Raw genomic sequence first — 25,965 nt, forward strand, 5'->3', positions numbered from 1 at the left:
CAATCATTTCATTGATAGGAAGGTTTCCGACCATCAGTTTATTTTTTGGCACTCTAAAGAATAGTTGTGAGCTGCTCAGAGATCTTTTTGTTAGTATTCCAACTTTACCACAGCAGCCAGACGCAAAATCATTTTGCAATATTTAAGCCATTTCCTGCATCAACACTTACGCATATGCGCAAAATTGATGCACATCAAAAAGTGGAGGTATCATACCGGTTGTGTTTTGTGGACTAGCCTGAGAAAACAGGATACCGTTTCTAAAAATCTGCATGGTAAATACCAGAGGAAAGTGAGAAAGGGTGTTTGAAAATGTGCAAATGACATTTGTTGGGTATTTGGGTGACCCAACCCTTTAACCTGTGCCGCTTCCTCCTGCTATTCATTTTAGTCAACAGTAAGTTAAGTGTTGTGTGAGCCTTCCAGCGCACAGCTTTTCCCGCAAAATTTAACTAGAATGCTTTTGTTGTAATAAACAGTCTTAATACAAGTGTTTGACCAAACTGCATTTATAACTTTATTAATTTATTTATAACTATTATGATAAGTTTTATTTGAGAGACACACACACACTCATTTAAAATGAAATTAAATCAAGGCAAAGTTCATATATTGTGCAGTTACAGCGATGAAACGTGAGGAAAACTGAGGTGGGTACTGTTGCTCTAAGGCCTCGGAGCTGCTCACAGTCACACTAACAGCTCAATGTCCTGTATGTATGTACTGCAGTTTGTCAGAGTCCAGTTTGTTGTACGAGACAGAGGAACCAGACGTTTTGGCTCCATGTTTTCTAGACGCACAGCAGAAATCACATGACCGCACAGCTCGCCTCCTTAGATCCAGATAGATCCTGGAAAAAAAGGGCAGCATTATATTGAATCACTTAGCACCATGGGATACATGCAGGTCTCATACAGGCAGTGTGGTTAGCACTGAACGTGCATTCCGGTTAGGGGAAAGGTATGGCAGCAAACAACTGGCATCGTGTGGTAAACCAGGGGCACGTTCAATCTCAAAACAGTGTTTCTGTGTTGAACAACATGTTTCAACAGAACGGTGTGACACTGTGTGCAACGGGCTTTGAGTTACTTTTTCTCTGGTTTGGTGGCTGTGTCACAGGTGATACCCAATCAGCAGAGGCGTGTCTGTAAACTCGTAATAAAAAGGCAGAGCGCATTTTAACATGTCAGGTGTTTAGCAGGCAGGCTGCAGATGCCCCGTTGCATCTCGTCCACAACAGAAGTGCATTAAGAGAGCAGTTTAGTAAGCGGCTCATTTAGATTGTTCATGGCCTGTTTGCCTTGCACCACATTAACATTAACCATAGCGCTCCTTCTGGCTAGTCCACAGCATTTTCAGGATGGGAGGAAAAACGTGCTCTGGTAATTGGCATTTCTTTAAACCAAGGACTGGCAGGTTTCAGACCGGAGCATTGCAAAAATTGTTAAATCCTATTTTAGTTGCTTTTTGTGAGTTGATATGAATGGAACAGATTGTGTTAAATGGGCATGAATGCTCTCATATCGATCCAAGGCCCCCGAGTTCAATCAAAATTGTACCGTAGCAGACTTTGAGATATCTGGAAGTATCCGATCATTGTCCGAAGAACCGATACAATATCGTATCGTGATAAAACTTAAAGGTTACCCAGACAGAGACGGACTTGAACTTGCTACGTGATGCTGAAGTCGTGCTGAATAAAATAAATAAAAAGGCGGCAGCAGCAATGTATGAAACAAGCCATGCATCCTGTGACTGGTACACAGAGCCGTGCACAGCAGAGACTAGCAGAGCTTGGGGGCCCTCTCACCTACTGTACAGCACGCTGTCTGTCTGCACTCAAGAGACAGAACAGCACTTCTTCTTCTTCCTCTTTGGCTTCAGTGTAGGCAGAAAAAAAAAAAAAGGGACGTACATTTTTATATAGTAAAGCATGTGTGCTTTTATCTGTAAGAGCACTTCACACTTCATATTGAGGTTATGGAACTCTTGGTTTTGGGCTGGTTTTATACTTCATACCGAGGTTATGGAACTTTTGGGTTTTGGGCTGGTTCCATGAGTCGGCATGCGTTTACCTGTCTCCGAAAGTGCTGGATGTCACTGCCCGCCACAAATTCTTCATCAAACTCCAATTCAGTGTCCTCCTCACCCCTGTGCTGCATGCACACCCTGCGCTCTGCTACTTCCTGAAAAGGTATTGCATGACTCCTATGGTGACTTACATCCAACACTAGGGTTAGGTTTGGGTCAAATGTAGAGTCTGTCATCAACACTACAAGGGGCATTTTATTTTCAAGAAAATTGCATCAAAAATGGTCTTCGAAACACACAGATGGCAGGGATTGAAGCAAAAGTACATCTCCCAGAATGCACACGTGCACACTGCTCCACTTACCTCTTGGTTGGGGTTCAGAAGAATCACCCTGATCTCTGTGACAGGGCCCCAGCTCATGTGGCCCTGCAGAATCAGGTCCCCAGGATCAGCCTCCGCCTCGGCACCTGCTGCCCAGATCTGACAGCACACACACGTTAATCAAACTTTATTGACAGAGCACTTTAAAAAAACAACCAAAAGCTCTGTACAGCAGAATTACAGACAAAATACACAACTACCACGAAGCATAAAATACATTAAAAACTAATTCAAGAGACCGAACATGAGAAAAAGATAACAGCCATACAATAAAAACATGTGGGAGCGCCAAGAAAAACTGAAACTCGACTTCCCCCTCCTCCGTGCCGCCCCTAGTCTGGCCCAGCTGATGAACATTGCTGGAATACAGCTTGACATCCAGGATGTCCCTCCCCTCTCGCTATCTCTGCCAATCGGTGTTTAACGCCACCCAGGACAGTCGTGATTGGTTTAAAGACAAAAAAAAGCCAGAGTGTTTTTCCCTCCTATCCCAGATAGATAGGCGGTGTAGCCAGACCATACTGCAGTGCTGACACCGCGCTGTGGAAATAAGTCTGGCTATGCAAGACTATGTACTAATAATCTAGGTGTATCTCTGTCTAAAAGTTATTTAGCCCAGTGGCAAGTGTCACGGTGCGTTTTTTCCCCAAGGGCCAGGCTCGGCCCAGTCCTAGACTGATGGCAGCATTAATGTAGAGCCCAACAGTTTCTGTGATAACTGAATAATCACGAAACTGAGAATTTAAAAAAGGCTATAAGACAGACTCCATAGGAGCCTACATTAAGTCAGTGCTGAAAGCTACGTCCAACTTTACTAAATACATTAAAAAAATAATAATTGCCAGAAGTTTAGGCCTGGTGGGGGGCAACTTAGGCCCAGTGGGTCACCAGGTTAACAATATACTGGGGGGGGGAGAAACGCTGTCATGAGTTTTTTTGCTCTGTGCAAGGGTGGCTTAAGGAAATACAGTTACACATAATGTACTACTCACTGTGAGAGTCTGCCCAGCAGCCAGGACGTAGGAGGGGGGGATGTGGAAGGAGAGGTCCCCAGAGCCGGGGTACAACCTCCGGACCACCCAACCACCCAGCGGCTGCTCCTGGAAAAATCAAACAGGACAGGGAGCAGTTGAATGACTTGACAGCTAGTTTGGGTGGTGTCATTTTCTTTAGTCTGTGGCCAGCCAACAGGTACATTAGCTCTCCAAGCTAACGTTTGTCAAAGGTAAAGGTACTTTATGGTCACATACATGTAGCGAAATTCATTCTCTGCATTTAACCCATCCCTCAAGGGAACAGTGGGCAGCCATTTACAGCACCCGGGGACCAACTCCAGATCTGAGGCAGTAGAGAACCTAGTACATGTTTTTTGATGGTGGGGGAGGAAACCCACAAACATGGAGAGAACATTCAAACTCCACACAGAAAGGCCCGGTACGACCTGGATTCGAACCCAGAACCTTCTTGCTGTGCTAACCATTGGGCCACCATGCTGCCATCAAACATGCATTTTAGATGAAGGAGATGAGTATACCCAGTTGTTCCTCAGCGCCATTAAGTTATACGTATGGGACGCAGGAGGTTTCTAGCCGGAAGTTATTGTCAACAAACTTGGCGATTGGGTCTACTGGAACAGAAGTTAGTCATGTGTTCAGCAGCCAGATTTATAAATGATATGCAAAACACAAAAACCATGCATGAACAATTTCTCGCACCCATTTATAAAAGTGAGAATGTGTCACCTCACATACTTCCTACCACGCATTTTTTTAAGAGATAGATGCGGGTGATATAAGGTAGACATGAAATTAAGGTGATCGATTTAACTTTATGAACAAAACATTTATTTCAGCTTTAGATATTGCACGATAGGCCTGTAACAATTATTTAATAATTGTTGAATATTTAAGTAATCCCTATTTCTTTATTAAACCACAATTAATCCACAAATAAGAGGCGTGGTTTACTTCATAGGCTGTGTGTTATTACATTATCTGGGTCACATGACCGTGATATAACCAAAAGATGCAAGTAAAGTTTTTGTATAGCATCTTTCACAGATCAAAAAAAAAAAAAAAAAAAAAAAAAAAAAAAAAAAAAAAAAAGTGCTTCACAATAAAATGCAATACAACAAATTAAAATACAAGAATATTTTAATACAAATAGAAGACCATAAAACCCCCTCGATTAAATAAAACCCTGGTTGAATAGCCTTCAATTGCTTTTTAAAAGATTCGACAGAACTCATAACATAGAAAGGGAGGCAAGTCATTCCACAGCCTAGGAGCCACTGCTTGGAATGATCAATCCCTTCTAGTTTTATAATGAGTGCGGGGAACCACTAATAGACCTCAGAATACGGGTGAGAGTATGAAGCTGTATCAAGTCAGAGATGTAGGGAGGAACTTGACCGTGCAGGGCTCTAAAAGTAAGGACCAGGATATTTTAAATTGAATTCTATACTGGACTGGTAACCAGTGAAGTGATGCTACAACAGGTGTAACATAACGTGTGCTCTTTTGTTAACGTTAGTTAAAAGCCTTGCAGCAGAGTTCTGAACAGCCTGGAGACGGTAAAGCTCCTTCTTACTCAAACAGGTGAAAAGACTGTTACAGTAATCTAAATGAGAGGAAATGAAAGCATGAATGATCATCTCCAACGCACCCTTTGAGACTAGTGTTCTTAATTTGGAAATATTCCTCAGTTGGAAGAAACCGTTTAACTAATTGTTGAGTGGTGCGCCAAGGACATGGCTTAATCAAACACCTAAGCTCCTGAGACGAACCTAAGTCACCAATATGCTGCTTTATCTGAGGGATTCTACTTCAGGGGCGATAATTACTGTTTGTTTTATTTGAGTTCAGATGCAAAAAAGTTGTCACATAACCACCGTTTGATACTAGTCAAGCAGTTAATTAAAGAAGACAGTTTATAGAACTCCGTTTCCTTAAACAAGCAGTACAGTTGAATATCATCCGCCTACAGATGTAAGATATGTCGCTAAATTGACTATTTTTTCTAGAGGAAATAGCTACAAGAGGAACAGAATAGGTCCCAAGACAGAACCCCGAGGTACCCCACACAACTCTGCAGTTTCAGAAATGATCTGATTCACATAAACCCTAAAACTTCTACCAGAAAGGTAGGATGAAAACCATTTTAAAACTGATCCAGACATCCCAACCAGATCACAAAGTTTATTTATCATAATATAATGATCAATAGGGTCAAAAGCAGATGAGGTCCAATAGGACCAAAACTGTATATTCCTTAGAGTCAGCTGACATAATATCACTAGAAACTTTTAGTGCAGTTTCCGTAGAATGCTTTACGGAAACCATACTGGAATTTGTCCAACAACTCGTGATTCTCTAGGAAAAGGGTGAGTTGCTCCGCTTCAACTTCTTCCAGAATTTTTGACAAGAAACGGAAGTTTGGATATTGGCCTGTAGCTCTTAGGTTGTAGTGGATCCAAACTGGGCTTTTTATGTACAGGCTTAACAGCAGGTTTTAAAAAACAAAAACTAGGAACTACACCAGTTAAAAGTGAAGCATTAAGCATCTCAACAATACAGGGGCCAATGGAGTCAAACGATTGTACAAATAGCACAGTAGGGACAACATCCATAGGACAAGATGAGGGTTTCAATGTATGTAGCAGAGAGGTGATATCATGTAATGTCACAGGTTTAAAAGTTGACTAAGAATGAGCTGGAGACAAGTCACAGGCAGAGTTCTGAGAAAGTGATGGTGAGATGTTTGCCCCAACATCTCTGATCTGATTTACAAAGAATTGGAGGAATTCACTACAGTCCAATTTAGAGGACGGTTGCTTGAGGGCCAGAAGGAGAAACCATTGCATTAATGGTGTCAAATAAGATTCTGGGATTGTGCTTATTCAAGGATATCAGCTGAGCAAAGAAGCAAGTTCTCGCATTGCTCAGCATCTCGTTTAAAGGTAACCCTTAGTTCTTTAAAAGGTGAAGCGTATGAACCTTGAGTTTAGAACATTTCCAGAGACGTTCAACTTTTCTACAATTTCTCCTAAAACTCTGGATTGCGTCATCAATCCAAGGACAAGGTTGTTTATTTTTATTAAATGGGTGACAATGCTTGATTTAACTTGTGCTACTTTATCTAAAATAAAAAGACGAAATACATTTGCATCACTGCATCCCATAGTGAACATGGGTCCAACAAGGCAGAGAACCTCTCAGCAGCATCATGTGTAATAATTAGTAAGTAAGTAAAATTTATTTATAAAGCGCTTTTCACAGATAAAATCACAAAGTGCTGTACAAAAGAGGTAAAACAAACAATTTAGAATGTGTATACATATGTATAATTAAAGTGACACTAGTGAAAATCCATCAACCAAAAGCTTTCCTAAATGGTATATAATAATTTTCAGATCCTTTTTAAAAGAGACAACAGAGTCTGCCAGATGCATGGACAGGGGCAGGGCGTTCCATAGTCTGGGAGAAACAAACTCAAAAGACATGTCCCCTCGGGGCTTATAACGAGTCTTAGGGACTACAAGCAGGTTCTGGCCAGCGGACCGAAGAGTCCGGCCAGAGGAATACAGCTTCAAAAAGGTCCAGGATGTACTGTGGGGCCTGACCGTTTAAGGCTCCGAAAGTCCGTACTAAAATCTTAAAATCAATCCTGAATTTTACAGGGAGCCAATGGAGAGCCAACAAGACTGGAGTGATATGAGACCATCGAGGAGCACCTGTTAAAAGTCTAGCAGCAGAATTTTTAACAATTTGCAGTTTGTTCAGGGCAGACTTATTCAGACAAGTAAAAACAGAATTGCAGTAGTCAAGTCTTGTTGATATGAAAGCGTGAATCATCATTTCCAGATCCTTTTTTGACAATATTTTGCGTATTTTACAGATGTTCCTAAGATGATAAAAGCAATTTTGGACGAGCTGTTTTGAGTGGGTCTCCAAAGACATGGCTTGGTCAAACACAACCCCCAAGTTTCTGAGGCTGGATTTGACAGAGAGGCCCAGAGAGCCAAGGTGCTGTTTGATCAGTGGGATCTTATGGTCTGGAGCAAAGATCAGCGTTTCAGTCTTGTTTGAATTTATCTGCAGGTAGTTAGTGGCCAGCCAGTCTTTGATGGAGGACACACACTCTAGGAACAGAGACAAACGATGGAACTCAGCATCATTAAAAGAACAATACAACTGGACATCGTCGGCATAGAAATGATGATACATCCTTAAAACAACCAATAATTTGACCAAGTGGCAAAATGTACAGTAAAAACAAAAATAGGACCCAAAACTGACCCTTGTGCCACTCCGCAGGACAAATTGGACACAGACTGTACATTGTTTACAGCAACATTAAAGGTTCTGCCATGAATATAGGAAGAGAACCACTGAAGTATTGTGGAACCAGCTCCCAGTCTGGGTTCGAGGAGCAGACACCGTCACCACATTTAAGAGTAAACTGAAAACCCTCCTCTTTGATAAAGCTTATAGTTAAGGAGTGAGGAGTTGCAGCGTCCGCCTAACCCGGCCCACCTGCTTCTCCTCGTAGTCATCAGTTTTATATACTGTATAATTAATCTAGCGAGAGTAGAGGGAGGCAGGCCAGTACAGCCCGATCCGGTTGGAGGGAGTTCTAGCCCGACCAGGCACCTCTCTTTAACCTGCCTCTCTTAAGTTATGCTATTACAATTCTAGACTGCCGGGGAGGCTGTTCCTCCCTAAGACACACTGAGCTGCTCTCTCATCTCTACTTGTTACTTTTGTATGCATCCTGTCCCAGAAATGCTTGTTACTAATCTAGCTCTGGGGAGTTTACTCCCGGAGTCCTTTGTGTTCTTCTTCGCAGAGCTATGCTCTGCGATTCTCTCATTCCGGCCGCATCCTGCTGCGTCCTGCTGCATCCGCGGCATCCACCCGTGCTCTGCAGCGCAACGTTACATCCCGCAACGCCCTGCTGTGATGTTCCTATGCACAGAGTAGTCAGGATCCGGTATAGGAGACTGCACTACTCAGTATGACACGATGTGCCCTGCTATGACATGAACTTCCACGATAACCTTCGAAGTCACTGTGACTTCTAATGTGACTGTTATCACCACTGTTCATCACGCCCCCAACCGGCCCGTCAGACACCGCCTACCAAGAGTCTGGGTCTGCCGAGGTTTCTTCCTAAAAGTGAGTTTTTTCTTGCCACTGTCGCAATAGCCACTGCTAATGCTTGCTCTTGAGGGAATTACTGTAATTGTTTGGGTTTTGGAATTTATAGAGTGTGGTCTAGACCTACTCTGTCTGTAAAGTGTCTCGAGATAACTTTTGTTATGATTTGATACTATAAATAAAAAATTGAAATTGAATTGAAGTACCGATCCTGACAGTCCCATCTCATTTTGAAGCCGATTGATCAGTATACTGTGATTCACAGTGTCAAAAGCAGAAGTCAAATCAAGAAGTATAAGTACAGTGTAGCGGCCAGAGTCTGATGCCATCATCACATCACTAGAGACTTTGATAAGGGCTGTTTCAGTAGAGTGTAATTTTTGAAAACCAGACTGAAAAGTATCAAAAAGGTTGTGCTGCTCCATAAAGGAGGTCAGCTGGCATGCCACTACTTTTTCCAAAATTTGAGATAAATGGAAGTTTAGATATGGGCCTGTAGTTATTAGGTTCTGAAGGGTCAAGATTGGGCTTTTTAAGGATCGGGTTTACCACAGCGTGTTTGAAGTAGCTGGGGACTGAGCCAGATCTAAGTGACACGTTAATTATTTTTTTTCCCACACAGGCTTCGACAATATCAAACATTTTCAACAATACAGTTGTTGGGACAATGTCAGCGGGGCTCGAAGACCGTTTCATACTTCCTGTTATGGTCTTCACATCCTGTAGGCTGACCGGAGTGAAGGACGACCAAGACGACACCGGTGAAAACTCAGTAGAACAAATACTGATGAATGGAAAATTAACACTGGCCTTAATGTCATGTACTTTGTTCAGAAAAAAAAACAACAAAAAGTTGTTACAGTCCTCATGTGTGTACACAGGCACAAGAGGAGCTGAAGGTGCTGTAAGATTTTCAATGGTGTCAAACGAGACTTTTGGATTCTTCTCATTTCCTGACACAAGGTTAGAAAAATAAGCTGAGCGAGCCTGCTTTATCAATTCATTCAGATCCAGCATCATGTCTCTTAAATAGAGTCTGTGTACCTCTAATTTAGTGGCTTTCCACAGACGCTCTGTCTTCCGACATTTTCTCCTAAAACTACAAATGTTATCATTTATCCATTGAAGGGCCTTTTTCTGTGACCCTGAAATCATTTTAACAGGTGCTACCATATCCAAAACCGACAGCGGTTGTTGAAACTTTGCACAAGTGAATCAACATCACATTCAAAAAAGGGGCGAGAGTCAAAAGAGGCAGAGAACTCACTAGGTGTTGTCTCACTAATGATGCGTTTTTGTATTACAACATTACAGACAGTAGGCATCATGGTAAGCGACAGATTAAAAGAAATACAGTAGTGGTCACTAATTTGAAATTCTTCACTCAGTTTATCAATGTTTAGGCCACAAGAGAATACCAAATCTAACTTGTGGCCTTTTTCATGCGTGGGACCAGAAACATAGCCTCGTGAGACCGTCCTGATCTCGCGAGCTCCAGTTTTCCACTCGCAGATCAGTCTGGCATCTTGAGGCAGAGAAAATTTGGAGCCGTTAGCCAAACGACCGGGCCAATCAGCGTTGGTTTTGAGGTGGGTTAGGTGGTGATAGACAGATGGTTTATCCAATCAGCTAACCAGTATTATCAGCCAGCGGTAGCCCTAATTCTGTTAGCCGCTCGCTAATGCTTTTTTTCTCTTGGATCATTCTTTTGGAATATGGTCCAGGAACCTGAAATGGTGACTTTTATTCCTAAATTCTCGTTACACAAACGGCAAATCTCCTTTACCGACATGTTGCTTGCATGCTGAGCTAACGAGCTATGCTTTGCCTGCAGCAGCAGGGGCGGGCTTGTGGTTGTATTTTCATACGCTTTGTGGATCTGATTGGTTGATTTGGCCCGTCTATCACCAACATAGGTGATGGACAGATTGTTCATCCAATCAAATAACCAGTATTCCGCCCCTTCCAAAAGTTCTCCAACGGAAAGTTCCCAGATGGATATGCCGAGCAAATGCGAAGCAATCCATCTGGCGGAGTCAGGTTACCAGAAACATGCTGTACAAAGTTAAAAGAATCCATAATAGTCAACAGTTCAGCTGCAGTTGAACAAGAGGGATCGTCAACATGCAAATTAAAATCCCAAGGACAATAACGCGATCTAGTTTAATGATAGACATTAAAAACCTCAGAGAACTCGTCAAGAAATGAACGTGCAGGACCAGGAGGTCGGTAAACTAAAACACAGTAAAATGGGTGTATTTTCCCAACCGTACACATCTGCAGCTCGAAGGAGTTGAATGAAGCGGTGTCCGTCAAACTGCAGCAGAAAGAATCCCGAAAAACCAGCGCAAGTCCGCCTCCACGGCGCGCGAGCCGAGGAGTACCAAACACGGAGCAGTCCGGGGGGCATAGTTCTTTAAGGTGAAAGTGCTCGTTCTCCCGCTGCCACGTCTACGTAATTAACAGAAAATCCAAGTTCTCCTTAGTGAAATGGTCATTCAGGGTAAAAGCCTTGCTCGCAATGGAGTATTTAAAAGTGCAATCCTGGTAGAGCGCGTGTATGACAAGGGCTCGCCTGGGACATGCTGGATGGCATGATCCGTCCGACAGGTAACCGGGCACAGGACACACTGGCGGGGCGCACGATAGCGAGCAGGCCGGGTTGGGAAGATCCAGTCGGAGATGCTCCACACAGGCGATGACGCACAGACCGCGTCCCAATCTGACTCACAGACCGGAACCGGCCTCAGGCACCGCTCACTCCCAGGAGCACTGGATCCGTTTGGCCCAGATGAAACTCCACGGGATCGCCACTTTCTCCTCTAGACTTGGACCCCAGCCCTGGATCCCCGCTTCCTTCTCCTGCCCTCGCGCCGGGTAAGCAACAGGTATTCCGGCGATGACGCGTGGCACTCCAGTTTTGGAGGGAAAAACAAAAAAAAAAAAAAAAAAAAAAAAAATCGGTCCTGGGTAATACAAAAGTCCTGCATATGTGCCTTAATGCCGAGCAACGCAGCCCGATCATACGGTATGATTGCAGAGACATAACTGGTAGTTGATAGGGTTGACAAAGAAAATCACAAGGAAGATTACAGATTTATGAGAGAGCAGAGAGGTGACCGACGCATAGCCAAACACAGGCACCATCTCACCAGTAGCCTATGTAAACCCCCAAAATCATAAGTTGCCTTAATTCATTGGGCTTTGGCTTTCAATAATCCACCTTTGGGACCCAATTCTCAGGGGCGGAGGCTCTAGAGGAAAGTTAATGTCAAAGAACACAGCTATGATCACTCACATGAACATCTTCCACACGTGCATTTACTATATGTAGACCAAGAGAGAAGACAAGGGCCAGGGTGTGACCCTTAATGTGTGTGGGTAAAAGAGTAAAATTAAAGAGTCTGCGATAGAAAGGAGATCAGCAGCTGTGTTACATATAGAATCATCAATATACAGGTTAAAGTCCCCAATAATTAAAACCTTCTCTAGTTTGATGATAGACTATAAAGTCAGTAAAACGCCTGCGTTGCCATGCATCCTGTGACTGGTAAAAAAAGTGAGTTTATCGCTCTACATAAGAATCTGTCACGATGCAAAACAGCAAGCCCATCACACGTATCCTGGAATTCATTCAAAACTTGTATTGTTTGAAAAATAAATAAATACATTTTATTTGACAGAGCAATTTTATCATTAACGGCAATTATTTGTGAGACAATTAATTGTACAGCAAAATGTGGAATTGCTACAGATCTATTGAACGATACCAGAAAGCCAGTGCAAATGTGTGTAGGTTGTTACCACAGCAACCTATGCAGATAGATTGGTGATGTCTGGACACACAAATCCAATCTGATCACTTGCGAATAACAGAGCCGACAGTCAAGACTTAAAGGTCCGATTTGTGAAACTAAAAATCAGACTCGGCTGCAGTCTGAGCGGAACCTTACCGTCTCAGAGTTGTTCTTCAGTCGGACATACTTTCCGTCGGCGTCTACCTCTGCCACACTCACAGCGCCGCTCTCCGTGGAGCGACTGGACATCTTGTAGGCCGGCGAGCTGCCAGAGGCTCCCTCGTGCTTGCGTTTTTTCCCTCTGAGCTTGCGGCTGCTGTGTTCGTGTGTCCGAGGTATGGCTGCGTGCTGGGAGGGGCTGGGTGACAGATGCAATCTGAGGAAAAAAAAAAAAAAAAAAAAAAAAAAAAACGACCAAATATTTCCAATTTATGAAAAGCAGTAGGGCTGGTACAATAAGATTTTGTCCCGATTCGATTCTTTCACGATTTGATTTGTATTGAAATATTCATTCATTGCGATTCTAGAAATATTGCGATCTGATTGTATCGAGTATTGGGATTTTCTTTTCCTTCTTTAACAAAAACAAAAAGTTGAATACACTTCTAGAGACAATATATCATGACATTTCTAAAAAAGCCATTGTTTTCTAAGAAGAATGCACATCTCATGTCAGACATTTATTTCATCTTTAAAGAAGAACATAATATGGATTTTCTGCCATCTCTCGGTTTTGCTGGAAACAGATAGGATATAGTCGCTGTCAGCGCTACCGTAGAAAACATAATATATTTAGGTAAATCAAAAATCCGATTTTAGAAATAGTCAAAAAAAGAAAATTACGATACATACATGAACCACCCCTAAAAAGCAGACAGTAAAATGGATGCTGCCTTGCTCAACTGTTACATAATGTAGAACTAGGGGTTCTACATTAAACGGCGATGATTCTGCATGGATGCAGTGACCATAATCGATTATTGCCTACAGTTACTAGTTGATTGTCCGGCCGCTGGTTTTTTGTTGCCTTTTGTCTGTTGCCTGCCATGTTCAGACTCATTGCTACATTCAGGAAGTGTATTTTTTTTAAGACCAGATACAATAAAAAGGGCAGTTTATGTACATATATCGGACTGCTTGAATTTGTGGGTGCGTGTGAAAACCATGTGTAGCAATGTAATAATATTGAGCAGGTGACCCATCGTGAAATCAAATTGATTCCAACCGTTGGCAGGATAATGATAATGGAATGGTGAGACTGGTGAAGATTCCCACCCGTGGAAGATCCCGGGCATACCTCTGCTCCTCCACCTCCAGCATCTTCCTGTAGGCGTTGATCTCCATGTCTAGGGCCAGTTTGACGTCCAGCAGGTTTTCGTAGTCTTCCAGCTGGGCGAACATCTGGCTCCTCATGCTCAGCTGCTCCTGCTCCTTCTGATCCAGCCGGTGCTGCCAGACCTCCCGCTCCCGGTCCAGAGTCCTCTCCAGATCCTGGCAGTGGCCCTCCAGCGCTGCTTTCTGACAGAGACGGGAACAACTGAATGGCAGCAGCGGGGAATAACCAATGAAGCTGGCAACAAACGGTCTGGAACCATAACTAGGGCTGGGTATCGTTAAAAAGAAAGAAAATAAGAAGTTGATACCGGTACGGATACCAATATTACTAAACACAGCAGATTTCTGAATGCAGGTTTATCAATAAGCTAGCTAAGAACACACAACATGTAAATAAGCCAACGATTTAAGACACCGCTTTAAAAGTATCATGGGAGTAAGGAATACTGTGGCTGGTGCATTTTTTTATTTAAAGCTATAGTGTAGTTTGTCACGCCGATGAGGAATTCTAGGAATGAGAACACGGTCAATGCGTCCACATGATACAAGCCTTACGTGATCGCGCACCCCTCCCCTTCCACACAGTTACTAGCAACCTAGGAGGACATTGAGGACTAAAAAATAAATTAAAAAAAATAAATAAAAAAATGGGCCCAATCCCAAAGTCCGGATTCACGGACTTTAGGTGCGCGTTCGTGAAATTCGTAAGGGCTTAGGGTTGTCCCAATGTCGAATTTCAAAAGGGCGTGAGAGTTTGAGTACACACTTACAGAGCCCTTTTCGTGAGTCTGCATCGATGCAGACTTCACCAAAGGGAATTACCCACAGTTCAAAGCGTTGTTTACTGTGGACACCATAGGGAAATCCAGAAATTACAAAAAAGGCAAAGAGCACGACACCTGTTGTCCAGCTTGTTAAAAAAAAAAAAGAGTTTGAAAAAAATTTGGAATCAGGCAGCCATCTCTTGTTCCTCGACCGTGTGGAAAGTGTCAGCAACATCTTTGTTATTAAAACGTCACCAAGGTAACGTGTGATCTCGTGAAGTGCTGTCCCAATCCCATTTCTACCTATCTGAGCCCATGTGGCCTCACACACTCACTCACTCAGCACCTGAGATCAATTAAGTCCGTGAGTCTTTAGTCCTCAGGCCTCACTTTGGGATTCGGCCATGAACTCTTTAGAAGAGGTGCTTATCTTCACTCGAGTTTCTGCATGCAAAAGTCGCCAGATGCTACAATCTTCTAAACATAGTCATACTGAGAAATACAGATAGAGTTGTGTGGAGCTGATAGTCTTAATTCATTAATAAAGTTACGCACTAAAGCTTTAAAAAAAAATCATAAGTGTGGGTTACGAACCGCACTTACATCTTTCTGGTACTGCTGGAGCTGGGAGCTGAGGCTCTCCACTCGGAGCTTGGTGGTTTCCAGTTCGTCTCTGGTGGCTGAAGCAACCTGGTTCTTCTCCAATGCAGCCTGCTGGGCATTCTGCAACTGCAGCGCACAAAAAAAAAAAAAAAAAAACCTTCACGTTATGAAAAAACTTGAACAATGTGCAATAAATCTGGACACTTTGAAACGCATCATCCTAAATTCTGCGTTTGTCCCATGCGCTGTAAAAATAATGGACGTAGCAGCAGTAGCGTCACCCACTGGTTAGTTGACTGCGGTTTTGAAGCCTCGAGTTTGGCAATTTGGCCGTCGCTCTCTTGGTTGTTCGAAACCGGACGCGATGATCTTTGACGAGTGTGTAGCAGGGCAGGATGACGCGGCCAAGCCAGTGTTGTTTATGGTCTCACGGCGCTGCGCTAAAGAGGGAAAGTTGCTGATTTTCAACCCTACTGAAGGGAGTCATCCAGCGGAGACTTACCGGCAGGTGAACGTGAACCTAATGGTACTGCCGCTATTTATCTGAAATAATGCCAACATGTTCCTATTTACATGTGATTTGTATAGTCACAGCTTGTACAAATAAGGTCACATGAGACACAGCCATCTTCTAACCGTATACATACTATATTCTCAGAAGGCGAAGCTGTGACTATACAAATCACAACATGTAAAACAGGAAAATGTTGGCATTATTTTGTCACTTATTGGGGAGCAGTAGGCTAAATGGAGCCAGTTACCTCTAGGATCTGTGCTAAGCTAGGCTAGCGGTGGGTGCGTCAGACAGAGTTATGACACGCACAGAAATGAGAAGGGTATGTATGGACTTATCTAGGGCTGGGTAATAGAGAAAATCAAATCACGATATTTTTGACCAAATACCTCAATATCGCAACGATATTGTAGTGTTGACTATTGGTGCTTTCACAAAATATTTACACAATGAGATTTTTGATAAATAATCATCAGTAATGTGGATATAATGACTAAGGGGGTGAAGGCAAATAATAGAACAGTTACAGTCTGGTAAGTTCAGAAAATGACATCACTTTACTGTAATGCAGCCTTTAAAACCAGGAAAAGACAACACTAATGCCATATTACAATATCCAAAATCTAAGACGATATCTAGTCTCATATCACGATATTGATATAATAGATATATTGCCCAGCTCGAGACTTATCTAACTCTGGGGGATACGGTGAATGAGCTAAAGTCCCAATAAGTCGGCGTGTTCCTTTAAGGTACAAGCTAACGCTAGCTAGCTTGCTTGGGAGAACAACATTTTAGGGGACCAAAATGTTCCATTTAACTTTGCTGAAGTGAAAACACAGTGTGAGGGTCAACGTTTAAGATGAAAACACAGACAACGCTCAAAAACAAGTTGGTCTATTTTAATGTCCACAGTGTTAGCATGGTTAGCATTGCCAAGCCTGCTTTTTGGAGCCAGTGGAGTTGCCCCCTATTGGAGGTTAGACAGAAAGCAGGATAAGGCGCTTCCATATTGGCTTCACTTTTTAGACCCAGAAGCTTGGTCTTTCATTTTTACAGTCTATGGTCTGTACCTTTGAACTGAACGTCCTGTCAAGCTCCTCTCTGTACTGCTGCAGCTGAGACTCATGGTCGTGGCGGAGTTGCTGAATCGTCTCCGAAAGTTTACTCTCAAACTCTCTCCGCTGTACCGAGTCCACCTCCACCAGACGGCTGTCCTGTCGGCTTCGGATCTCCAAGACCTCCTTCAAAAAAAAAAAAAAAAAAAAATAAAAAAATACATTGATAAAAAAACTGCGATCAGCCTGGGGCAGATGAACGCACTACTCCGAAGAATACAGGATTGGGTGGCATTTAAAAATTGTGTTGAGGTCAAGGTTAGAAATGTAGTTAAGATTGCCAGCTTAGAATAGAAGTCTGCCATTTGCACAGGTACATTAGAATTTGTGTGCATTGCTCTTAGAGTCAGCTTTACAAAACATCTGAGAAATACAATAACAGTGAAAATATAAAGCTATAGAAATATAGAAAATAAATAGAATACATAAAAGTAGAATACAAGAAAACAGCTTTAAGATAGTCGTAATTGTAAAAGGGCATCAAAAACACACACTGTATTAATAAAATAGTACTTGTGAAATATAGATATTATTGCACCTGCTGATTATTTTTATTTTTTTTAAATTACTTGCTTAGGGCCATGCGTGCATTTTACCTGCTCACTGATGTTCCTCTGGAGTTCCAGCTGCTCTTTGAGCGTTTGCACCTGGTTCTCCATGTCCACCTTCCTCAGGATCTCACAGTTCAGCTGGTTCTTCGTATCGCCCAGTACACCCTCTGCCTGAGGAGGGGGGACACACCCACGAACAAGAAGATAAGGTGAGTCAACTGATAATCGATTTGTCCTCCTTTGTCCCAAACCATAAGGAAAAACTGAATCCTCAGTCATTTGTTTACTACCAAAAAAAAAAAAAAAAAAAAAAAGTAATGCCGTGGTCAGCATTACTTTGATAATACATTTACAAAATAAGACAGTGAAATCCTAACAAATTTCACTTTTGACTAGAGTTGTTCCGATACCAGTATTGGAAATTCCTCCGATACTGCCAAAGACCAAACCAAAGTTTCAGAGAAATAAAAAAAATCTGACTGACCCAACATCAGCCATCCTACAGCCACAAAACAAGCCTCCTAACACTTCCGAAGCTTACTAATCAACACGCATCTTATTTGTCCAAGCCACCACAAATTGCCCTTATTACATTTCTGTTTGTGTACGGGTCACACAAATGAGGTAACCGTTAATTAGGGAGCTCAGTGTTGTGTTGAAGTATGTTTTAGGCCAATATTAGGCATTTTCCAAACTATTGGTTTTTGTAACGGCCAATACATTTTTTTTTTTTTTTTTTTTTTAAATGTTCAATATTCATTTATCAGAATCATTTATGACAAATGATTCTGATAAATTAATATTTAAAAAAAATAAAATAAAACTGAGGCAACCCCCTTCAACCATGTTCTGAGTGTTGGTGTTGCATAGTTTGTCCACGGGGGATCTAAAAACATCCGTTGGCAACACAGATGTTTGTTTTTGTTCAAAAAGGACTTTGTTCCACATCTTAAATTTGTATTTTTATACATTTTATTTATCAGAACTTTAATATATTTTGATGTTCCTCTGTTCTGTTGTGACAATATAAGTTTATTTTTAAACTGCATTATTTTACTGAGGACTCATGAATAACTAATGTTAGGGAAATCTGTTTGGGTTTTGTTACGCGTTTTTTTTTTTTTTTTTTTTTTTTAATATATACAAATCTGCCGATATATCGGATTTTTCAATCACCAAATATTTGTATCGATATCGGCCTTAATCCTTTATCGGTCAGGCTCTACTAGGTTTCCCTGTTGATGCTTTTTTTCCTCCTTACCAACCTTTAATTCCTTTAATTATTTTTTATTTAAAATTTGCCAATTTTGTCAATGATTCGGTTATCACAGAAACTCAGGCTCTACATTAATGCTGCCATCAGTCTGGGACTGGCCCCATCCTGGCCCTCACCGAAAATAAAGACACCTGACACTTGGCCAAACAACTTTTCTGGGGGGAAACACTACAAACTGCGATATGCATATTGCACTAGTCCAGATTGCCATTCCGATTAATCATCCAGTCCTAGTGTCAATCTAGCTTGAGTCCATACATATTCCAGATGCTCCTGCAGGTCGGCCACTTCTTCAGTGAGTCTCCGGTTCTCAGACAGCAGCTTGGTGTACTCGGCATCCTTGGAGCTCAGCATCGCCTCCACTTTCCTCCACTGGGCCAGCGCGTTCGCCAACTCGCTCTCCTTCTTCTGGTTCCTGAAGGGGGACAACATCAGAACAATTAGGAGCAGCACAGAAAAAAAACTGAGCTAGTTCTCTCATATCACACCAAACTCCAATCAGATGGGTGTAGGTCTGACGCGGCCTCCGTCAGCCATACATACATCTATCCATCCACCTTCTAGGGCACTTCTCTGCAGCAGTGGGAGAAGTATTCAGATCCTTTACTTAGGTAAAAGTGCTAATACCACACTTTAAAAACACTTTCAAGTAAAAGTCCTGCATTGAAAATGTTACTTCAGTAAATGTATGCATGTATCATCAGGAAAAGGTAATTCAAGTATTAAAAGTGCTAAATGCAGAAAAATCCTCCCATTTTAGAAACTGAAAAGGATCCAAACAGTTGTGTGTTTAATGGTCTAATCACTAATCATTTCAATTGGACTAGGCCGTTACATTGTTGATTAGTTTAAATTATAATAAAGCATAATTTATAACCTACATGTGTTTTGAGTGCAACAATCTTAATTTGTAAAGTAACTAAAGCTGTGAGATGAATGTAGTGTAGTAAAAAGTAGGCTACAATATTTCTCTCTGAAATGTAGCCAGCGGAGTAGGATACGCCACTGCGGGCAGTGGGATCTGTGAAAGAAGGATTATTACTGAGAAACGTGCCGCTTGGTGTATTGAATTCATTCCGAATTATACAGCCGCACTGAAATTTAGAAATGCCAACATGTGTTCTGCAGGTAATGTTACGTGCGTCTTACGCCAAGCAAGATTGCATTAAATTAGCTCATTTTTAAACGGAGTCTTGCGTAGCAGCTTCTCTGGCACCTGCTTGCTCGTATATAGCTACTTACCCTATCCGCTACCAACGTTACCTGGCTTGAAGTTTCCTGTTCTCCTCGCAGAGATTTCCACAGTCGATCTGCAAGCGGGCCCTCTCTCCGGCCAGGCCGTCCAGGGACTTCCTGACATCGGCCAACTCCTCCTCGTACAGCCGCCGGACGTTGCCCATCTCCCGGCTTTTCGAGTCATCCTTCTCTTCCAGCTGGAACAATATGGAAGACCGTTCACTCTCCAACTCTTGGACTCGCTGGATGTAGTTGGCGAGGCGGTCGTTGAGGTGCCGGAGGTTATCTTTCTCCTGGAGGCGGGACAGGCGGGTTGGGCTGGTGCTGGATGTGGCCAGGCCGGTGCCGGCTACGCTGCGGCCGGCGGAGCGGCTCACGGAGCGGCTGGAGCGGCCGCTGGAGGCGGCGGCAGCGGGGGTCGAGGTGGCAGAGGCCATGTTGGTGGTGGTGGTGGTGGTGGTGGTGGGCTAGACACTTCTGTAGCCAGGGTCCACAACTAGTCCAGATAGTTATAATGCCGTCAGACTAGGACATAGACACAGACTACAAAACTAGGGGCCACAGTAAAGTAACGTGACGTTAACGTTAAAACAAGCAACGGATGCGGTGGTCTTTAGAAAGGATAAAAATCGCACTGAACCACTCCGCAAAGTTCATCGATCAACGCAGCACATGGGAATCCTGGCTGTGGTCCTCCGTACTTGTCAAGCGGCCCGTTTTCCTGCATTAAAGGTGTCCACAGCTGAAATTAATCACATTTGACGAGTAGACTCATTGTCAAGAGCTCCGCTAGCGACAAGTGAGCCTAAGTGACGTAATACAGTTCCGGGTAAGGTTTTCAAAATAATACGTAATTTCAAGAACTGCGCCAATACGGCAACACTATAAGAGACATTCAAAATAAGAAGGCAATTAAGACTGGAAGTGTGTTTGAAAAATGTCTCATGTACCGGTGATACATTTGACTTAATATGTACTGCACTTTTCTTTTCTACTTTTTTTTGTATATGCACCTCTGGTATTGCTATTGTATATGTACATACTGGCGATGTACCTATGTTCTTTACTAAATAAAAAAATAATAATAATAATACGTCATTGACAAACGTGTTAGCGTGTAGTACAAACTACCAACGTAAAACATATAATTGTAAGTCAAATTCTCATTTAGTTTGCAAAAAAAATGGATGAGGATGGTTCTAAATCTTGGAACATGTAACATGATATCCGGTGTTGTAAGTGAACCATTGAATGTGTGTGGGAAAACTACATAAAATGAAAACAGTGCCGTTCATAGTAAATGTTTTTGTTTTGTTTTTTCCCTGAAGGACTTTACTTCGAAGGCAAAACTGTACAGCTTCCGTTATGTTGTCGTGTAACTCGGCCTAACTTGATTTAGGCATAAGTGAGATTCCTGCAGGACATCAGCTGATAGAGATGACTAGCCAAAAGCCAGAAGCGGATGCTACTTGTTATCACAAGACTGCATTTGGATTTCCAGCTTTTTAAATGCAATATTTGTTTTACCCCATATATTAAATATTAACACATTCAACATTGCAGCAATAAAGTGCCTGTAAATCTGAAAGTATTCAATAAAAAAAAGGTTTGTCCCCATCTGGCACTTACCACATATTTTAACAGATTTCATATTTGAAATAAGTGAAGTGAAATGTGTGAAGTCATAATTCACTGATTCTTGGGAATTTGGATAAAACAGGTTTTAATTTTGAAAATAAAAAATTAGTTAAATTACAAAATCTGAAGGTATATCATTATAGACCAAGGTCTTGGCTGTTCAGCAATGTGCAACCTCCTCATTTTATATTTTTTTTCTCCATAAAATAGACGTTTTTCAAGTTATTACTTTGTTTTTGTCAACAACGTCAGACACAAGAAAAAGCTAATTATTATTTTCAATTTCAATTCAAATTTATTTCAAGTGCAATATCACCATAAGACATGGTCTCAGAACACTGTACAACAGGGAATTCAGTAAAAAGTTAGGATTAAAATACAAAATACATCCAAAATCATTGCAGATATATACATACATACATAAAAACAAATTAAAAAGTGGTACAAGGGTAAAAACAGAAAATAGAGGAAGTCATAGTAATGGTCCATAATGTTTTAAAAAGAGAAATGTTTTGAGTTTTGATTTAAAAGTGGTAATAGAGCTGGCTTCTCTGACATATAACGGAAGGTTATTCCAGAGATGTGGTGCTCGATAAAAAAAGGCACGGTGGTCTGCCGATATCTTTTTGACCCTAGGAATTTCTAAAAGATTGGTACCCAGGGAGCGGAGTGGTCGTGCGGGGGTATAGGGTTTAATCAGTTCGGCTAGGTAAAAGGGTGCAAAGCCATTCAGGGATTTGTAGGTTAAAAGAAGGATTTTAAAATCAGCTCTTGCCTGTATGGGTAGCCAGTGGAGTGAAGTTAAGACAGGAGTTATATGGTCATATCTCCTGGTCCTTGTCAATACCCTGGCTGCTGCATTTTGGATGAGCTGCAGGCTTCTAAGTGAACATGCAGGGAGGCCGGAAAACAGGGCATTGCAGTAGTCTAGCCTAGAAGACACAAAGGCATGAATCAGAGTTTCTGCATCACGCTTTGTTAAAATCAATCTAATCTTTGCAATATTGCTCAGATGGTAGAAAGCAGTTTTTGTAACATACTTAATGTGATCTCGGAAGTTTAGCTGAGAGTCGAAAATAAAACCAAGATTTTTAACAGTTTTGCTCTCAGTGATGTCGCAACCATGCGCACTATAAATTCTTGCACTTGGAAGGCCTTACTACCAGGAGCTCTGTTTTATCAGCATTCAACAGTAAAACGTTTCTGCACATCCATCTCTTAATTTCGGATAGGCCAGTGATTTTCAACTGTCGTGCCATGAGAGATCGTCCTGTGTGCCGTGAGAAATTATCCAATTTTACTTAATTGGGCAAACAAATTTATTTTATTGAGTTACTGCCAATAATTTGCCATTTTTGCGCATCTGTGCCTGCAATATGATGCCTGGCAGAGAAATTAAATACTATTCTGTGTCAGTAGGTGGCAGTATAGTGCAATAATGACCCTGTTGATTTAAGACAAAAGAATTACTGCCACTTTCGCCAATGACTTTCGCACGCATCCCGCAGTGCCAGGATGTAAGCAGTAGGGCCCAGATCATTGATGTAAGCCTGCTAAAGCGATGGATACATTTTTAAAAAGGAAAAATGCAGATTCTAATCTTATTAGGCTACAATGTGTCCTTTTGTAACATTTTTGGTTGGTGGTGTGCCGCGGGATTTTTTTAATGTAAAAAATGTGCCGTGGCTCAAAAAAGGTTGAAAAACACTGGGATAGGCAATCCTCTAGTTTGTTCAATTGGTTCAATTGGGTGTGGTCATTTGCATGAATAGGGACATAGAGTTGAGTATCGTCCGCATAGCAGTGAAACTTTATGTTGAATGCATTCATAATATTGCCACGGGGAAGTAGATATATACAGAATAAAATAGGGCCAAGTACTGACCACTGTGGCCGAAACGTACATTGGCAGGCAGTATTGTGTGGTCTATTGTGTCAAATGCGGCGCTTAGATCAAGGAGCAGTAACAGAGAAATTTGCCCAGAGTCTACTGTTAACAGTAGGTTGTTTGTCACTCTGGTCAGAGCTGTTTCGGTGGAATGACCGACTGAAAATTCTCAAATAGACTATTCTGGGATAGATGGACTGTGAGTTGGTCAGTGACAGCTCTTTTGAGTATTTTTGACATGAATGGTAGATTTGATATTGGTCTGTAGTTCCGCAAGATTTGGGAATCCATGTTTGGCTTTTTTAGTAGTGGTTTAATAATTGCTTTTTTAAAGGCAGATGGAACTAAACCCGCTGATCTGACCTATTTACAATGAGAAGACAGAAACTGAGAAAAACAGGTAGTAATTCCTTAAATAAACTGGTTGGAATTGGGTCTAGTGAACATGTGGTGGATTTATTGATTTGGTCTAATATGTATTTAGTGTTTTTATCTGGCATTCTTAGTACACATATATGCTGTTAAATGTTGAATATTCACTTTTGTTAATTTTTTTATACTGTTTCACATGTACTCCTTTAAAAGATCTAACATCATACGTTTACTTTAAGCCTAAATAGAAAAAAGTAATTTTTTTTTTTATTTAACAAACATATTTTTGTATTAAAAGAGACTATTACTTTAATAACTCAACAGCACTGAAGAAACATATTGTAAGCATATTCATCTAAAACAAATAAAACTCCCTCTGACGGTGGTGACACTAATCTGGTGACAGTGGCCTCATAACAACATACAATTCCAAAATGTATACCACACAAGTCAATGGCTTCTTGCTTAACAACTTTATTTAACTATTGGCTCCAAAAAATAACAATCCTGAGCATGCATATCACGTGAAAGAGTAGGTTTTTGTCACCACCGTCAGACTTACAGCCAAACCTCCAAATGGTCCTCAACAGAGGCTAGAATATAATTGTTGATCCCAATAAATACAAGCTATAGGATATCCATGAAAATCTGACGGTGGTGACAAAAAACCTACTCTTTCACATGATATGCATGAGTTGTTCACATTAGCCATCTTGTTTCCCCTCTGTTTCTAGCTATTTCAGACCTCTTCTTAAAAAGTATACACTACCGGTCAAAAGTTTGGGGTCACTTAGAAATGTCCATTCCACTCCATTCCAGACAGAATACCAGCTGAGATCAGTTGCATTGGTTTTTTAATGAGGGCAGCAGTTTTCAGATTACATTATGTGCTTACATAATTGCAAAAGGGTTCTCGACTGTTTTAGACAGAAGTGGTGGCTGAAGAAACACTTGAAATTCCATGCTTTTTGGTCTAAACGTCATACCCAAATTAAAAGTGGTATAGCTCCCATATACTTTGACACTCGGGGGTGTGCCTGATATCATTGGAAAGGTAACACTCTCAAGTGTCAGGGTGATTCTAGGCCAGGGATCTTCAACAGGCCATCCACAGATATGTGCCACACATGTTTAACATTAACAAATGATTTGTAAAAATCACACCAACAATTATTAATCTGAATATCTTAATATTATATGCAAAAACAAAATGGTATGTATAAAGTATTTAGGTTGTCCTACACATTATTGTAGTTAATATGCAACTATTTTGTTGCAGAGGCTAGAAGAGTTTTATTTTCCTCCAAGTCATACATCTGTAAAACAGTTAGAATACACTGCTGTAAACACATCTGATAGACAACACAGAGAATTAAGCCACATGTCTCAGCTTACTACAGAAAAAAAAAAAATCCAGAAGCCAAAACACTCAAAAATGGATTTTTCTCCTCTACAGAAAGGTCAGTTTTTTTAATTTCCATTTGAAAAATGCAAAGAAAAAAAGCCAACAAAAACAAAATACAACACTTCTCAAATACACCCACATCAATCAATGATATCAGGCACGCCCCAGAGTGTCAAAATATATTAAAGCTGTACCACTTTTAATTTGGGTATGACGTTTAGACTGTCACGATTTGTCTAGTGTAGGAACCCAAAAGCAGACCAGGACAAGGTAAGTAGGAATAACAAGGTGAGTATGTATTTGGAGTTAGAGTATGGAGGTGGGTAAGTCCAGTTGGTAGGCAGTGGGTGAAGCAGGAAGGCTGGAGGGTTTGTGCATATCCAAAAAGGCAACTGATGTTGTCGGCCAGGTAGGTGCGAGTGTCAATCCAGGTGGTGACTGCAGACAGAGAAACAGGAGGCAGATTAGAGACAGGCAAAAGACAAGGCAGCAAAAAGACTTTCAAAACTAGAGGCTTGATACGAGAGCTAAACGTACTGGTTACGCTAACGATCCGGCAGGGAGTGGATGTCTGGTCACGGCTTATATGGTGCAGAGGTGATTATCAGGACCAGGTGTGCAGATTGCAGCAGGTGTACGTAGTTGGAGAATCAGCCGGGATGTGTTCAGGAAACTCAGGAAAAACGGACTTCAGGTTAGAGCAAAAACAGAACACTGGCAAAACATGACGTGACAAAAATCCGCTCTCAAGTCGGACAGTTTCCAGCCGTTTCCAGCAGCCGTCAGGCTGAACAGGAAGTGACAGAAACACTGTGGTCCTCCGATTTAATCAAATGTTATTAGACCCATATATCAGCTTGTACACAGTCTCCAGTTGTTTTTATTATGACAGAGTAG

At 41.6% G+C, this 25,965-nt stretch overlaps 1 protein-coding gene across 2 annotated transcripts; it reads right to left on the reverse strand.

Moving 5' to 3' along the window:
- Positions 1–493: 493 nt before the first annotated feature.
- lmnl3 (lamin L3) lies at positions 494–20,570 on the reverse strand. Of its 2 annotated transcripts, XM_028581010.1 has the most exons (11): positions 19,793–20,569; positions 18,788–18,944; positions 17,299–17,424; positions 16,658–16,828; positions 15,071–15,196; positions 13,666–13,886; positions 12,525–12,744; positions 3,406–3,513; positions 2,396–2,512; positions 2,076–2,186; positions 494–850 (listed from the first exon to the last, which is right to left on the reverse strand). In XM_028581010.1, exons 1-11 carry the CDS (start codon positions 20,200–20,202, stop codon positions 809–811), a joined length of 1,809 nt encoding a protein of 602 aa, XP_028436811.1. In that variant the 5' UTR covers positions 20,203–20,569; the 3' UTR covers positions 494–808. The 2 variants fall into 2 exon arrangements, with proteins under 2 accessions (XP_028436811.1, XP_028436818.1); XM_028581017.1 differs by lacking the exon at positions 2,076–2,186 and having other exon boundaries at positions 19,793–20,570.
- Between the last annotated feature and the right edge of the window lie 5,395 nt (positions 20,571–25,965).

The sequence above is a fragment of the Perca flavescens genome, chromosome 1 (assembly GCF_004354835.1).
Source record: "Perca flavescens isolate YP-PL-M2 chromosome 1, PFLA_1.0, whole genome shotgun sequence".
NCBI classification, from domain to species: Eukaryota; Metazoa; Chordata; class Actinopteri; order Perciformes; family Percidae; genus Perca; species Perca flavescens.

Excerpts from the sequence above, each read along its gene's own strand:
- lmnl3 (XM_028581010.1), bottom strand. The coding sequence starts at position 20,202 with ATGGCCTCTGCCACCTCGACCCCCGCTGCCGCCGCCTCCAGCGGCCGC. Across the intron at positions 18,945-19,792 it reads AACAGGAAACTTCAAGCCAG|GAACCAGAAGAAGGAGAGCG; the intron begins GTAACGTTGGTA and ends GTCCCCCTTCAG. Across the intron at positions 2,513-3,405 it reads CTGCTGGGCAGACTCTCACA|ATCTGGGCAGCAGGTGCCGA; the intron begins GTGAGTAGTACA and ends GTGTGCTGTCAG.